Source organism: Podarcis melisellensis (assembly GCF_964234715.1).
Source record: "Podarcis melisellensis genome assembly, chromosome: 1".
NCBI classification, from domain to species: domain Eukaryota; kingdom Metazoa; phylum Chordata; class Lepidosauria; order Squamata; family Lacertidae; genus Podarcis; species Podarcis melisellensis.
In genome coordinates this window covers 34,697,840-34,715,789 of record NC_138528.1, presented here as the reverse complement: position 1 = coordinate 34,715,789, position 17,950 = coordinate 34,697,840, and the positions used below count along the sequence as shown (strand labels likewise).

At 40.1% G+C, this 17,950-nt stretch overlaps 1 protein-coding gene across 3 annotated transcripts in view; it reads left to right on the top strand.

Annotated features, from left to right (window-relative positions):
- The window catches only part of AKAP6 (A-kinase anchoring protein 6), a 243,498-nt gene that overhangs the window by 184,784 nt on the left and 40,764 nt on the right, over window positions 1-17,950 (top strand). For all 3 annotated transcript variants that reach the window (XM_081888749.1, XM_081888748.1, XM_081888747.1), the window contains exon 10: window positions 17,751-17,897. In XM_081888749.1, coding sequence (XP_081744875.1) covers window positions 17,751-17,897 — 147 coding nt within the window. The remainder of the gene's footprint in view (window positions 1-17,750; window positions 17,898-17,950) is intronic.

Here is a 17,950-nt window from a genome sequence, read left to right as displayed (position 1 = left end):
GCGGATTAGTCATGCTGGCCACATGACCTGGAAGCTGTACGCCGGCTCCCTCGGCCAGTAAAGCAAGATGAGCGCCGCAACCCCAGAGTTGTCCGCAACTGGACCTAACGGTCAGGGGTCCCTTTACCTTAAGTCCTACAGCTGCAGAGAACTTAAGTGGCCCAAGTTGCATAAAAAGACATATCTAAATAGTACAATAGCGGCCAGAAGACCATCATAATGACAATATGGATGCATGAGAAACTGAGCATCTACATCAATTTGCCATTAGTAAGGCAACCTCACTCTATTGTTTTAGATGCCTGCAGAAAACTTCCTTATTTTTGCAAGCCCACCCAAACATATTATTTACTTTTCTGTTGTTGTTTTTTAAGTTTCACTGTTAGTAAAAAAAGTTTTGTGGATTTTAGCTGTGTTTTGTCAGTAATTTTGTAGTGTCTACCACTTAGAGAATTTCATGACCAAGCAGTCTATAAATCTCCACCGCCCCCCCAAGAAAATTCCAGTAGCAAGAAATAAAGAACAAACACTCCTTGTTTTCTAATATCACATATAATGAAGCTGTATAAAGTGAGCAGAATGGATGTGGTTTGATTATATTTCATTCCATGACGACTCGCTTCAACCTGGATGGTGACAACGAGGGTGGTTTACCTTTAATACCTGTGAAGAAATTGAATTTTTGCAAGTGCAGCTTGCCACACAGGGATAGGAAAGGCATCACCTGGTGAAATTCCCTTTTCTATCCCAAAACCAGATCAATGCCACTGCTGTGAAGAGTGTCCACACCTTCTTTGCTTGCTTTGAGCCTTTTGGAGGTGCTGCCAGGTCTAAGAAATTCTGTATTAGCTTTAAATGTGCATCTGTTTCATCTGCTGACATATCAGCCAAATGACTGCACAGCCCAAGAAACTCTAATTACTGTATTAGGGATTTGTTTAGCTTATTGCATTAATTGTCCACCAAGCCTGATTTCCTCCTGCCTGAAGGATCTGTTCCTAAGGATAGCTTGTTTCTTATAGTTCCAGTTGATTCCTGAATTCCAGCTGAGGTTATATTTGTATGTTTTCAATTCATCAGCCCTGAACATATTTTGTTCATCTCTCTTTCAAGTTTAATTGATTCCTTTGACCACCAGGTGGCCTCTCATACTTGTATTGTGTATTGTATAATCTTAAAACTTCCATAATGCAACAATATTTATTAAAACATCTGCTGCCTGCTGGAATTTCTTTGTGGGCGTAACATCATGGAATTTGCAATGTTCACTCCAGGCTCTATAGTCCCTTTTGAGCCAGTCTCTGTGTTCCTACTGATGGAATTTATCTGCCTGTTAAGTTAAGGGCTGCAAAACTGATTACAGTTGTAATGTCCTTAAAGATTACTGAATGGTTTCAATATTCTGGCTTTTTTCCCCCTTAAGTACTTAATTGCTTTACCAAATGACAGCTAACTTCTGCCAGTGTTACTTTGTCCAGCCGATTATTTAAAATGCAAAGAGCAAAATCAATATAATGGCAATTCTTCAAATGTCAGTATCTAATGCCAATCACCATTGGCCTGAAAAATTGCATTTAATAGGGTCAGTGTATTACCAGTGTGGCCTATTAATGTATAAAGTACTGTAGATTCTCCTGAAATATTTATATCTTGCTCTCATTTTTTAAATGTATGCCATATTAATACTTTATACTATAACCCTTACTGAAAAATCTAAAATAGTTCAGCTTTACTGGGGTGTGTGCCCCACTGAACCAATGTATTCATGGTATACAATAAACGCATAGGATTGGGATTACGATTTTGTTTCAAGTAACTGTCTGTGTTCTGATCCTTATATAGCCAAAATCCAAGCACAAGGGGGAGGCATCAGCAATCTCAGGGGTGTCCCAATATTTGCAGTACTACAAAAATATCTGGATATTTTAAGGGACTGTTCAATTAGGGGATGGGAAATGATTGAAGAGTGATGCTATTTTGCTTTTCTGTACGAATGGAGTACAATCCTCACTCAGAAGTAAGTCCCGCTGTTTTCTATAGGGCTTATTCCCTGGAAAGTATTAAGACTGAAACCTTATTGAAAGACTCATAACTGTCAAATTGGAGTAAAAAGCATAATTCTCAGCCTTTCCCCCCCTCCATTGGGGCACTGTGCCGTTAGAATCAAATGCTATGAAGTCCCATTGTTTTCCATTAGAATGTTAATCATGTCCTTAAATTTGTATCATTTGGAATAAATGGGGATAGGGACTTTAATACGCTTAACTTTGGTTGGCTCATGTGCTGTGTTTGTTTTGTGAACTTTATCCATATTACATGAGCAACTGATGGGTGTTCAGATTCTCCTAGTTGCCTCCATAGATGAATCTGTTTTCTCTTACTTCTTATACCTGTCAGAAGCATAACCACAAAGGGCCCAGGTAGTTGAGACTTTAAAGGTGCATTTAACATGCCTGTTATTTTTATTATAACAGCCATCATGGGAGGGAGGAGAGGCTAATGGAAGCTTCCCTCCCAGGGCTAATCACATCTTTGAGTGAGGGATATTTATCAAGACTGCAGCGAGGGGGACAGATTACACCTCCATTCCCCAAGTACCACATTCCCAATCCTGGCCTCTCCGCCCCTGCTTTTATTTAGAAGAAATAAACTAGATACATTTAATGCAATCACATGTTTTATGTCACTGCTCGTTTGGCCCAAACACACCGCATACTTAAAACAAAGAAACAGGTGTGCCTCCACTAAGATATTCAGATGGCATTAGTATAGCATTAAGACACAAATCATACTGATTTCTAGTTTACCTGTCATCTTAAAATGGCATGACATATGCAAGTCTAGGCATATTCTTTGTACTGAAATACTGCAGAACTGCCTCATGTCATGTACCATGGGTGAGAGTCCTAATTGAACTAAAATCACTGCTGTTGCTTGTTTGCAGTACAGCTGCTGGAATCTGAGGGGAGTTAGCTATACCACTATTTCTCCCTCTGCTTGCTGAACTCATCTGGGTCTGCTTATACAACAGATATTTAATTTTGGCATCCTTACCTTCCGACTCTACAATTCTATTCTTCCAGTTTGAAGTACTCTTCCAACTCTTCCTTCCTTCCTTTCTTCCATTTTGGCCTATAAAGTACTTCGTTCTGCTTGGCATTTGGGAAGCCTTCATGCTTAATCTGTCCTGTCCTGAATCTTTCCTGCCATTGCATGCCATCAGCTTGTCATCTTCTTACCTTGAAACTCCTCAAGATGAGCTCCTGTGCATTGGTTACAGCCTTAAGCCCTAATTATGAGTATCTGCTGCAAATTCAGATTGTGTCCACATGAACTGAGTCCACATCATGAGTCCAAACTGGCATGCAGATTCCAGACCTGGCAGTTCTTATTGGACGTTGTAAATTTTAATGGGCAACGTTCAGTGTCTCACCAGCAGAGTCCATTTCTTCCCCTCCCTCCTGCAAACACCCACACAAACACCATATGCTCCAAAGGTTCTCCCTGTTGGTGTCATATTGGGGTTCAATACCCAATAATCTGTGGGTTCAGTCTGGATAATAATAATCTGTGTGTTCAGTCGGGACGTGGGTGGCGCTGTGGGTTACACCACAGAGCCTAGGACATGCCGATCAGAAGGTCAGCAGTTCGAATCCCCGCGACGGTGTGAGCTCCCGTTGCTCGGTCCCTGCTCCTGCCAACCTAGCAGTCCGAAAGCACCTCCAAGTGCAAGTAGATAAATAGGTACCGCTCTGGCAGGAAGGTAAACGGCATTTCCGTGCGCTGCTCTGGTTCGCCAGAAGCGGCTTAGTCATGCTGGCCACATGACCCGGAAGCTGTACGCCGGCTCCCTCGGCCAATGAAGCGAGATGAGCGCTGCAACTCCAGAGTCGGCCACGACTGGACCTAATGGTCAGGGGTCTCCTTTACCTTTAACTTACCCAATAATCTGTTGGTTCAGTCTGGATGGATAAAATCCAGATTCCAGAGGTCAGCAAAACAGGCCACTTGCAGCGAGGAAGTGCTGTACTGGGTAAAAAAACAAAATAATATTTATACTTTAAGCATTCCTAAACAACAGCTATTCTGTCTGGCTAAGTCATGTGGCATAGCAATGGCCTTCTGACATAGCAACAGCCTTTATCCTTCATCCTCACCTCCTTCCTCCTCCAACGGTTTCTCCTGCTTATGGGCTACTTTGTCCTTCTCTTGTGGTTCTCTTGCCAACACAGCATTCACACTCCAGCCTTCACTTGCTCAGCCCTCTCAGTACATGTCGGTTTTTATCCTATAATTTCTGAAATTTCTCTGACAGGCTAGCCGTCCAGAGCAGATTTTCGGGGCATGTGGGTGGCTGCAAAGAAGAGGAGAGGAAGGGTTGTGTCCCATTTGCACATCAGGAAGTCTGCTGCACAAAGGGATGCAGCAATTGAATATATACCCATTGTTTCCTATCCTATGGTCTATCTTATGGCACCAAGACTCATCCCTGGGGAGTCAGTTCCTTACAACTTCAGCATGTATGCATACAGTCTTAACCCACCTCTCTATCTGATGGAGAGAAATGCTTTTGTCTTGGGGAGACAAAGTACGAAACTGATCTGCTTTACAGGCTGTCTTTTCATGTTGTCATTCCTATTATACCTGTTGCAAGAACATTAATGAGCTTGCTTTTTAATCCCCAGATTATGAACATCTTCATTTTAGGGTGAGTGGGATGGATGGTGGTTTTCATACAATATTGACTATTGGAAAAGTCTAGCTTTTATTTTCTTAATGGCATAGGTAGAAAAATACAGTCATGAGAAAGCCTGGTAATGTTCTACAGGTGGATGGAAGGCAATATTTATATTTTGCCCTACTGCATTTGTGTTGTAGCAGGTTGCACAACCAATCCCACCCCACATGTGAACAGGCATGTGATGATTGCCTGTGTAATCAATCACACCATCAATGCATGGATAAGAATCTATGTCAGCACCAGGGGGAAATAATATGTTTTCGCCCCAAAGTGTTAGGACTCTTGTACCTAGTGCTGCTGTTGAAGCTCTTTGGGTCTGTTCCAGCAAGTCAGGAAACCAGATTTTTGGTACTAAACACTGTGATTATTTTAAAATGTTGAGATCTGCAGCATATTGTGTCTCACTTTAACATTTTCTTCTTTGGGAAAACATATCAATTCAGTGGTAAAAAACCACTAATATAATCCATATTGCATGTATTTTCTTTTTCAAAAGTTTTATGTTTCTGCAAATATGAATGTTACTGAAAGCCAAACATCTGGATGCCTAGTTGCAAACATCTTGGTGGTAAGAAAAAGTTCAAGGTTTTTTTTTAAAAAAAAAACAACAACCACGAGAGCCTTAAAATTGTAATATTTTACATAGATGCTAGTGTAGCAGAAATATCTCATTCCATAGCATTCCATTGGAATAGGTTGTTTGAAAAACCTACAAGCCACTCAGGTGAATTGTGGATAAAGTGACTTCCACAGTTAGCAATGATTCCCAAGTGGTCTCTGCATGTGACATAATAGCTTCTTTGGGGTAGGCCTAAATGCTTATTGCTCAGTTTGGGTCAGGATGCCCCTATGCACATATTATTTATTTTATTTCTTATTTAAATATATTTTCTCTCGTACAGCAGCTAGGTTAAGAAATACATACATTTGCATAAACCATGCAAATGTATGCAGGCAATTTGAATAAGGTATAAGGAATATTGTGTATGTGTTTGAAACATGCAAAATCTGCCTGTGTAATGGGTGGAAAATAGAGGTGATATTCTTTGGTAGTAATATTTGCAGAGAATTAATACAAAATGCAGAGATTTGTGGAATCTAATGGATCAATCTCTGAGAACGTTTTCATATGTGAGCTTTAAATTGCCTCTGTGCCTTTCCTGTCCTTCCTTGCCCCACTCACCCCATTTATGTGAATGTGTGACCATTGGTAATGCAAAGAAGAAAACAGATTTGTAATGCGAAGGAACAGTTTGGCCAGTATGGGTTTTACATTCGCATTACAAAGCAATAAAAACCTTTTAAACTCATGAGAATACGCTCCAAGCCTGTGCCACTTGTGATAGCACAACCTGTGGTTTGTGCCATTGCAGGTAAAGTATGAGTCCGTCTCCTCTGATGAAAGTATTATTAAACTGTCTCATGTCTTTGGGCTTGTTCAGATGATTGAAATTGCTCCATGCAAGTAGCACTGTAGGGGGGAGCTGCGTAGAGGAAGTAACCTTTGAACTAGCATATCCATGGTTACAGGTGCTACTTCCTGGCAATGATTCACATCAACATGGAGGCACATTCTTTGTTTACCTGCACATGCATATGTCACTGCCAAGAAGCGGTGCTTGCAGTGCTGGGTACAATGAAAGCCATCTTGTGCACCAGAGCATCTATAGACTTGCTCAAGGACCCAAAGCAGCCCACTGATCATAATGGTGTTTTGGCAATATGTCCTTATTAGTTATTAGCGCAACAGACAGTTTGCCACAACGGTCTTCCTGAAGATCATGAAGCCGGATCTCGACATAAATTAGTGATCAATTAAAATTCCCACGCATCTAGGCAATTAGACAATTTATGACTGTTCTGCTGGGATAGATTTCCTCTTCCTCTTACAATGAACAAACACAGATATCAAAACTAAACCAAGACTCTATATCCATTTATACTGTAAATAAAGTTGGTTTATTTGCTTCAAGTGGGCAGCCTCCGGAATAAAGCGGGAGTGTAGATTTGTACAAGTGAATTTGCTTAAAATGCTGTATTTATAGTGATAAAGCTGGTTGAAAGCATTTAAAAACCTTGTTGCTGTATAACTACCATCAGCCAGTAGGTCTGTGGGGCTTGTTCAGCTAAAAGCCACAATGATGTAATCTTGGCTTTGTGTCATTTATATTCAACCTAAAAAAAACAATTTTCCTGAATAGACAGGCTGACAACAATATTGCTCAGTGTTGGTTTTTATTTGGATTGCTTCCAAATTGCTCACATGCCTCCACAGTAATGCATCATGCCTGCTTAAGTTTTTACTCTGAATTCCTGTCCCCTTTCTTGCCTCATATCTTATTTTGCTTTTAAAGTCTCAGTTATGTTTGTGAAACTAACCAGCCTGGCCACAAAATTAGGATGTATCTTGCAGAGTGCATTCATTTTACTTTTTGCATATTTTTCCTGAGGTCATGTCAAGGTTAGTTTGAATTCCATCCTACATTAAGACTTCTTTCACAGCTATTTAGCTCTGCAGCCTACTCCCCGCTGGGGTCTGCCCCTTGGGCACGTCAAAGCTTCAGACCTGACAAATCACACACAGATGAAGCTGTACAGTTTTTTAAACAGTTTCATCAGTAACGTTTTTCTATACAATATACTTTTTTTAAATATACAGAAGTATATTCTCTTGATTGCAGTATCATGGAAATAGATTTCTGTATGCAAATCACTGTTCCATATCGAACTTGCTAAATTTGAGGAACTGAACAGTATGGCTGGAATTAAATTGCATTTACTCAGAGGCAAGTGCCAGGGGAACAAATGTGGCTTACTCATGTGTAAATACGTTCTAGATTGGGGGGAATAGGGAGGGGGTGTTTCTGGCTCTGTTATACTTCCCCAATTCTTAAAGGGGGAAAAAAAGCTGGGGTAATAATGTGAATTCAGAGGTCTCTCTTTCAAAGTGCCTTGCTGAGATATGCTGCAATCTCCCACCCAGTCCCAGTTTAACCACCACTTTCCACACTATGATGATAATAATTGATACATGTCTTGCAGGGATGTTGTAATAATTTCTAAGGTGGTAGTTGTGAACTGATTTGAACACTCAAAATTGCTAAATATCCATGACAGCAGGGCATGACCCCAGTGGCCACCCTAAGAATGTGTGTTAAAAGTATAAATATTTGGAACCTAATTAATTGAGTGATTAATGGCATTATTAACACCTGTAGGAAAAGAACAGAGCCTACGTTAATAAAGACAGGTAAATACTCAAAAGTTTATGGCCGGCTTGTGTCACGGTGGTTTGCAGAGGCAATTTTTATTGACCTCATTTGGGCTACTTTAAAGATTAATGGGGTCGAAATGTATCTCTGTGTTAAGAAATGCGTATGCCTCCATAGTATTGCTTTGCATGTATGTATTTCAAGCTGACACATGAACAAACAGCTTGAAAATTTGGAAAGCATTTCGTGAATGAAATGTTGACTACTGGAATGGGGGTGGTGATCAAATTTTTAAATAGTTTTACAGTTTAAATAGTTTAACAGTTGTGTGACATGCATTTGGAAATAGTGCATAAACTTTAGGATATTGTAAATCTAGTTGTACAACTTAATTTCCTGTACGAATAAAAGAAGCTGATTTTTTTGGCATCTAATGAGCATATTAGCTAACAATAATATACTCTTAACAGGCTCAAGCGGTTAAGGGTTTTTAAAAAGCGGCTTACTGTCTTTCTCATCCTTTATGGGCCAAAATGTACTGCCTTCTACAAATTACTTGATTGACTGATGAAGTGCCATAATTATAGCTGCGCTGCCATTTTGACAAAGCCGCAAGAACAGATTGTACTTTAGTTCCCACTCCAGGCATACCACCCTTTGCATAACAAAACCCAGTTTTACTGGTCTAATTCTTATTCAGAACAAAAGGCACCTGGAGATGTTAACTGTATACTAACAAGGAAACTTCGAAGCTAGGGGAAAATAATAATACTGGAGTACAACTGGGAGGTTTTTTTGGTACAGTTATTTCAGGAGGAATGGTATCTAATGAAGAGTTGTCTAAAAGGCTGCTTGTTTGGAACTAATTAAAGACAGATCTCCTAAATAGCAAAAGGATCATGGGAATTACATTAGGTGTCTGGAGACTTGTTATTCTTTTGGCACTCTGAGTGGATTGTTGAAGTTGTTAGTCTAGAAATAAAGAATCCTAATAAAACTCCTGTCCCTTCTCCCCCCACCCCACCCCCACCGCTGTTGGCTAAAATCCACTGTTATTTGTGCTGCTGCTGCTGCTGTTGTTGCAATAAGATTCATATCAGTGCTCCAGAGTTCTGAAGAAAACATTTTTTTGCATTAACACATTACGGTGAGAAGAGTCCTGTGCCTTCGCTCCATGCATTTTCAGCCTTCAATTAACGTGAAAGCAGTACAATGCCTATGCAACTTCTCTTGCCTAGTGGTGCACCATTTATCATTGCAGTTTTACATTGACCTTGACACCCACTTCATTAGAATAAAGATTGTCTACCATTTAGGTTACATTGTTCCTCTGCACAGAGACCCCATGCAAATTTCTGTTCAGATAGAAGAGCTGTGAGCCTGTCAGAGGTCATCTGCATTAAATGATTGCAGCTATTTTCCAACTGCTTCTTTTCATTCTACTCAATTCAGGCTAGGAGGATCAATCAAGCCTTCTGCCTGAAACAGTGGGACTGCTGGGAATATAACTGTTTTTGGTGGTACTGGATATGCCCTAAACAGTATTAAATATTTAATATAAACTCATTAAAGGGCACAAAAGATATTACAGTTACAGTAAAAATTTAAATGGTTGGATCACCTTCTTTCAAAAAAGCAGAGCGATTGATATAAATCTTATATTTTATTATAGATAAAAATGAGTCCATCAAGTTATCAGAAGAGCTTTTCTTCCCTAGAATTATATTGGTGACATAACCGGGGGCGGGAGGGGGGGCTAAGATGAAAAACAGGAAGGATTGGTCTTGAAACAAAATAATTTTATTTATTTATTTATTTATTTACTTATTTATTTATTTATTTTTGCAATAAATAGCAGGATCACTGAGCTTTGGTTATTTACATAAGGCTGTGGGTTTTTCTTTTTGTTTTGTTTTGGCCCTTATTATTATTTGTTCTCAAAAGAGAACCTAAATAGGAATAAGTTACTGGTCTCTTCCTTGAGTTTTCAGAGTGATATAATTGGAATTAAATTATTAATGAGAGATACTTTAAAAAAAGATTGTTTTATGATCTTCTATTAGGGGATTTGCAATTCATTTTAATATTTGTAGTTTGATTTATATTAAAAATAATGCAATCTATGTCCAATTAACAATACATGGCCAAAGTAATGTGATTTTTAGATCATGTGAATGGAATAAACTGGAAGAGGAAAACGAATTCTTAGCCTCAGATGTAATTTGCTGTGTGAGTTCTGGCAATTTTAAATGACATTGCACTTTTTTATTATAATTTTTTTTTCTCAGGGCTCAGCAGCAAATTTATCCCAATCAAGGAAACTTATTATTAATTTACAAGGACAACTGTAGGAGTCTTTATAATTTCCCTGTGCAATTATTTGCCATAAATTGATAGTAAGAGAAGGCAAGAAGTTTGCAAGAACTAATGGCTGCTATTTGTCTAGACGAAACACTAATCCAAGGAGCTGAACACCATCCAGACACTCCGCTTGTATTGACTGTGTATGAAATATAACCAAGCCTCCGGACTGTTTGTAAATGTCTCGCTTTGGTATTGCGAAAAAGGTGAATGTCTAAGAGCCGTTGTGAAGGGTAGTCTGGCCTCTAGCAGATTCCTTCACTCTCTGCATGTATACAGCTGAGCTTTGGACCCTGGACTTTGGAATAAAGGGAGTCTTTGTTCATCAATGAATGGCATTAGGCATGGGCTTCCTAAGGGGCCACCATGAAGCCTAGGCATGAAGCGTACAAACACTAGCCAGAAAGCACAGTATGAGTGTAGATGTAGACAGATGACAGACACAATATCGTGCATGTGTATGCTCTAATGCAATGTACATTTATGAATATCATTAGAGAGTGTATCCACATGGCATCCACAAATAGACATTTTTATTGCCAGTAGAGATGAGGGTGGTTTTTTTTTTTGGGGGGGGGTTGTTTTTGCAAATAATATGTGTGTGTGTGTTTATGTGTGGCACTTGCTTTCCTGCAGGAGAAACTCTTTAAAAACTTTCGAAGTATAAAGGACTGAGCAAAACCTAAAGCATCTCACTTAATTCCTAAATGCGTTGGGTAAATGCATAAAAAGAGGAGGGACCATCCAAATAATATATAACCTGCTTCCAGTAATGGAGAAATGGTCATTGGCTTAATTCTTCTATCCCTGTGTGTTCAGTATGTCTCGTCTCTTTTCACTATAACCAACAGAAGCACCATACAAAAGTCTTACAATGGATGTCTTAATCTCTGTGTGTGCTTTTAGAGCATTATTTTGAATTCCATCGCGCAGCCTTCCTCTCCCCACCCCCCTTTCCTCTTCTGAAGTTTTATTACAACAGCATTCCCAGGGAGATTTAGGAGCAAGGGGTGCATAATATTGCCCTAACGTTTCACTCCAGGGAGGGAATATGTATCCTGGCCCTGAGCATTTTTGCGACATTTCTCTTTCGGGAAGCCTATGCCACGAAGTCTTCGTATCTTTATGGAAGGCTTAGAGTTGATCATGTTTATTATTAATTATTATTATTATAATTAATACCATTTGCCAGGAAGCTGGCACCTCCAAACCTTACGCGATGATTTCTTTCTTTGACCTCTCAGTGACTAGGCATCTCGTTCCTTAACACTGAGGGAGGCAGGGGGAAAAAGCTTTCGTTGCTCAATGAGCGCCTTCTAGGCCAGTTTCAAAATGGCTTATTCTTCTGGTTTCCATGGTGACAATTAATGCTGTTTCAAGGCATTGTTCCGGTCTCTATTTGGACAGAATTTTGGGGTGTGATTTTACACACACACACACACTTTTAAAAAGCAGAACCAGAAAACTTCAGGAAGCAGGCCGTATAAGTTTTTATAGATAATCTTTTACAAATTTCTTAATTATATTCTGACACACAGAGTTTCTTTTTTTTAAAAAAAAAAAACTTTTTGTGGAGTTAACCAATATGAATGAGGTACTGTTCTTTAATTAAAGTAAAGTATTGGGAGGGGGAGGGAGAAGAGGAGGCAGAGGTAAGGGAAGGGGGAAGTCGAAATTCCTGAACTCAAATACTGTTGCTGCCTTTTTCTTTCCACACAAATCAATAACAAGTATCTTTGTGCATAGATACATCCAGTTAACTGCAATGTAAAAAACATTTAAGGCATTAAAATCCCCTCTCAGGCAGGTGCAGTAGAAAATTAAATATTAATCTTTTTTTTATTGCAGCCATTGTTGGCTGGAGTGAGAGGGAAGAAAAGAAAGGGGAAATCCTGTGACTTTTAAAATTCTTAATCTTTTTTTTTTAAAAGCTATTGAACAGCAATCTATATCATAACATTCACAGCCTGTCACAATGGAGCAGCCTTTGCTTACTTAATACCGAGGCTGGAATGAATATGAAGATTAAATTATCTTCCCACCACAGCATAAAGAAGTCCTACTAGACTAGGGTTGTGCAGCACTGATAGAGGCTGGGTAGCTAATTTTTCCTGAGTGTGAAGGTGGCTGGGAAAGGCAACAGACATTAGCAAGGCCACATAGTGCTATCAGAACCTCAGCTCAGCAGTGCAGTAACCTCTTTCTCCACATTGTCACAAATAACTTTGCTTTTAATTTCTGCACCTTGAAACAAAATACTTGCTGTTCTTTTCGTAACCGGTATGTCTTGCAATCAAATGGATTTTTTTCTCTCCAGCTTTTCCTTCCTGCCACTGTATAATACATTTTCTATCAATCACCATCTTTCATCATGCTGTCTATACAGTAGGTTACATAGTGAGGAAGGCTGAAAGCATACAGAAAGCTTAACTTATTTATTTTTTAATGTAATCATCTTTCATAGCATCTGTCACCGAGACTTGCTGCTACGCTGCATAGCAGAACCAGTTTGTTTAGCAGAAAAATTAAATGATATACGTATTAAGTCTTTAGGATAACTAGAACATTATTGTTAGGAAGCATATGCTAGCCGTTTTGTTCTGTTATTGATCTTCTCCAACTCAACGAGCGACGCCAAAAATGCTTTTTTTTAGTCAACAGCAGCTGAACCCAGCCTATCGCAGGTGAAAAATATTAACTAGCCAAGTCCACAACAGTGTCAGGCAGCTAGGGGACTCCCTTAGTCTATGAATCCACTTTCAAAAAAAACCCCACAAACTGGGTTTCAGTGCCTCACTGAAATGGACTTGGATTCCCATGATATTATGCATACTTACAGAAATAATTATGTAAATCCTTTTCAGCTATATCATCTTTAAATAGAAATCAGATTACATAAAGCAGATTGTAATCTCCTCTAGTCACCCTTTCCAGCTGAAAAGGCAATCATATAGAGCCAACAAGCGTACTTGTTGGCAATTTTAGCCAAGGGAAACGGTTATCTGCTGTGTGATCCAGTCCCATAATTCCAAACCTGATTGCCTCTTGTTAACGCACGTTATGAGAAACGACATCTCCTGGTTTCTTTTCACATATCAGAAAGACAACTTCCTGGTATAAATCTAGACAATCCCTTGCTTGCTTGCTATGCATATTCATGCTTATTTTGGATACACCAACACCTGATCAGTGTTCATTAATAATGAGTAATGCGTTAAATCACCTCATTTAAAACATTTTGCTCTGTGATCCACAAATGACTAATATTTGAAGTTGGCAAAATATAAATGGTGTTCATGTGCAGTGCAAATGAAAGATTAAAATATGAAACTAACAATATGCAAACATATTCATGCAAATGCCGGGGATCCATTAGCTGAAACAGTGATTTCACACCTTTCTTGTTTTCTGTTAAGTACTCCCCAATTGTAGTTTTTTGTTTTGTTTTGTTTTGTTTTGTCAGAGTACTGTTCATGGATCTGGCAAAAGCGCCCATGTTTTAAACATTCTTTATTGTAGTCTGACTTTGTTAGAGTTAGCCTTTTTCAACACCGCCCACCCTCCCTTGCAACAGCAACAGTAGTAGCTTACTTCAATGAGTTTCAAGGGAAGGAAGCATAATGTTTAGCATGCAATTTGCTAATAGCTACGTGTGATTTATGTAGGCCTTCTAAATGCTTTTGGGATAATTGTGCTTCATACTAGTATTCAAATACATATTGGCACTGTTTCTTGAAGCCCATTTTAAATATAGAACAGGAAGAAGTGTGAGGAAAAGGGGGGAGAGAGAGCGGACGCAGGAGTTCTATGAGACAAACTAAACTGGCTGTGATTAACAGGACTGTTGGCAAAAGCGGAAAACACACACACACACACACACCATAAAACATGCCAGCCCTAGGATTAGCCATATCCCAAGGCAAAGCAAGTTGGTCACCCCAGGCAGCTAATTTGGGGTGTCAGAAAAGAGCAGCAAATTGTTATGTTTTTATTCTTCTTGTGAAGTGTTTGCAACCAAATAGTTGCACTAGTGCAAGGATTAGTGCTGGCATGGCAGGATTCCCCCTGCCCCGTGTGACCCCTGTGCCATCACCCCAAATCTACTGCAGAGCGTTGGGGAAAACCCAGGATAGATTGGGGTTGCATGGTAGGAGTGGGGAGAAATTTTTCCTTAGTGTTGCACCACATCCAGCATTAAATTTTTACTGCTAGGAAGAGGCATTTTCTGCTTCAGCTGCCAGAATAATTTACCAAGTCTTGTGATACTATGCACCTCAATTTGGGGGTGGGGTGGATGCCATTTGAGGCAGCAAAAATCTGTCGGGCTGACCCTGCCCAGTCCCTTCAAGCCCAACAGTGTCCCTGACCCTGAGTAAATATGTTTCCTTTCCATCATATAAATAATAGCTTCTACTCAGTACTATTGTGAAAATATTAAGTTCTATACTTAATAGGGGGTGCAACCTGTTCTTCTCCGAGACCTGGAAAGCTCAGGCCTTCCCAGAGACATGGAGTGGGTGCAATGTGTTTCTCCACTACTGAGTTATGGCTCTTTCTTGCACTGCCCAGAAGTCCCTTGCAGTATGCAAGCCTCTTTCTTCACCCATTTCTTGTTGTAGTGGTCAATGTATTATGAGTCTGAGATCACCTCTCCTCAGAGATCATGCCAAACCCACCTCGTCCCTCACAGATCACCCCAAATCAGCTTTCTTTCCTTGGCCCCATCAGGTGGACTGCAAATGAGAAGGTCGAGATGGGCTTTGCAAGCCTTCCTGCTCTCCCCATGTTGCCACTGGGAGCCACAGAAGGAGGGCTGTGTTTTTTCTCTCCCGTCTCTCACAGCAAGCAGCAGCCCCTGACCCGCCTTTGGTTCTGTCCATTTCTCCTATTTGTCCATCTGGGGAATGCCATCTTGGAACCCCTGCTTAGATGGTGGAACTCCCTCCTGAGAGAAGCTAATCTTGTCCCCTCTTTCCTGGCTTTCAGCCAAATGGCAAACAATTCCTTTCTTAGGAAAGCCTTTGACGCTTAATTACCTTTCATTATATTGTTTTGTTTCGCAGTTGGTTTTACTGTGAATGTTTTCTGCTGGTGGTTTTTAATGATGATGTTTTATGTTTTATTTTGTTTCAAACAATTGCATATAGGATATTTTCTGCATTTGGTTTTTCTCTCTATCTATTTTGCATTTCCTTTTATTGCTAGCCCTGTAGGAAAGGCAGAGCAAAATGTGCCTTTTTCAGCCTTGTGCTCCTAAATATTGCCGGACTCCAACATACACCATCCCTATCAGGGATCTGCAATGATAGGAGGTTTAGTCCAACAAATCTGAGGACTCAATATTGAATAATACTGTGTTAACCAACCAACCAACCAGTTCCTGGATTCTCCCTCTTTCTCACATTCTAGTGTGACCAAGAAATAGAACCAAGAGCCATTATATGCAGATGAAGGGTTGAGCCAGCCTGCTTATATAAAGCTCAACTAGAACGCAACAGTAACCATTTTCTGTAACTATCCAATCACTGAACGTCACTTTCAATCCCTTATTTGCATATGTGGACCTGAGCGAAAACTATCTACAGTATCCCCTGCTGGCCCAGGGTGAGAACTTCAGTACATAACACATAAGACTCTTATTGGATTCTCTCAGACAAAAGCTAAGATTGAAATAAGTGCACAGCTAGTTCTTCATAAACTTGTAGAGTTGGAAGGGACCCTGAGGATCATCTAGTCCAACCCAATGCAGTGCAGGAATATGCCACTGTCCCTTATTGGGATTGGCATGATCAGTACCATGCTGTAACCAACTTTGGTTTGATTTTCTCAGACAGCAACTGAGCCCTCCCTATCCACAGTATCACTTAGCAAACCATTTGTTAAATCTCAAAGCACTTCCAAAGGGAGATTCTTATATGAAATGAGTTCTATGGGCCAAAATGCTTTCCACAATCTGGTGCCCTCTTGACATTTTCAACCAGTACTTTTTTCAAGAGATTTTCAAAGGATACGCGGGTGCAGAATGCTGCAGCGAGGCTCCTCACGGGGTCTCTGCCATGGGAGCATATTCACCCAGTGCTTTTCCAGCTGCACTGGCTCCCAGTGGAGTACAGGGTCAGATTTAAGGTGTTGGTTTTGGCCTTTAAAGCCCTTCACGGCCTAGGACCCTCGTACCTACGGGACCGCCTCTCCCGGTATGCCTCACAGAGGACCTTAAGATCCATAAATAGCAACACCCTAGAGGCCAGAGGCCCTAAGGAAGTCAGATTAGCCTCAACCAGAGCCAGGGCCTTTTCAACACTGGCTCCGGCCTGGTGGAATGCTCTGCCTCATGAGACCAGGGCCCTGAAGGATCTGATTTCTTTCTGCAGGGCCTGTAAGACAGAGTTGTTCCACCTGGCCTTCAGCTTGGAATCAATTTGATTCCCTCCCTCTCTTCTTTTTTCCTTTCTCCTCCTGTGAGGGAACTCTTATTTGGGGACTTCCCTGGCTTTTTTCTGGCCCATGTAGGACCAGTCTGGAAAGTTAGCCTTGGTGAAGATTTGACATTTTCATCCCCCCCCAAAGTTTTTTATTTGAGTTTACATTGAAATGAGGCTGTATTTTAATGTTTGAATGTTGTATTTTAATCTTGTTTTTAAGTTGTATTTCAATCAATTTGTTTTATATTGGGTGTTAGCCGCCCTGAGCCCTGAGTCTTGGCTGGGGAGGGTGGGGTATAAATAAAATTTATTTATTTATTATTATTATTATTATTATTATTATTATTATTATTATTACTACGCAGTACCGGAACCTCTTTTGTTGTTTTTAAAAAGTGTGGCACTTACTATAACAACTTCACAGTGAGTACCAGCACCTATTTTTCTAGGAAAAAAAGCACTGTTTTCAACAATGACTTCCATCAGACCAAGCCAGCACAGCCACAGGGTTGATGGAATTTGTAGTCCACAATATCTAGAGGGCTGCAAGTTTGGGAAATACCACGCTAAAGTCTCTCTTTGAATTCCAGCCAAGGAAACAGATTGCAAATGGAAAGCTTATTAGGGGCACGGCAAAATCTGCTTTCCCCCAAATACTGGGATTTCAAGGGACTGGAGAGCATTCAGGTCCTGTCCCAAAGGTGCCCCTCCCTGCACTCATTTTCTTTCTTTGGTGCAAGTGAACAGTTGCCATTTTCTCCCTGGCATGATTTGAAAGGGAGAAGCTAAACTGATGCATCCAAGGACACTGTTGAAGCACCAGCCCATGTCTATGACAATGACTGATATTTTGTTAGCCTAGTGTTAAAAATCACTTAGGAGCCATATCAATATACAATATTAACAGAAGAGATTGCCACCGTATTTAAGCATCTTGCTTTTTCAGATTACATGCTAATTGACTCTTTTTTCTTTCTCAATAGCTAACTCAACTTTTTTTAATTCTCATTTTAGAGGTACAGTGTAGAAATGTCAATCAGACACCCCAAAAAGATGGAATTGCTGAGTAAAGTTGAAGCTTTGAAGAGAAGTGGTGTTTTACTACCCAGCGATCTCCTTGAAAAAGTGGATTCAATTAATGAAAAATGGGAACTGCTTGGGGTATTTGCATTTTTATTACTGTTCGTGGGTTGTGTGTACTTTTTGTGTCTTGA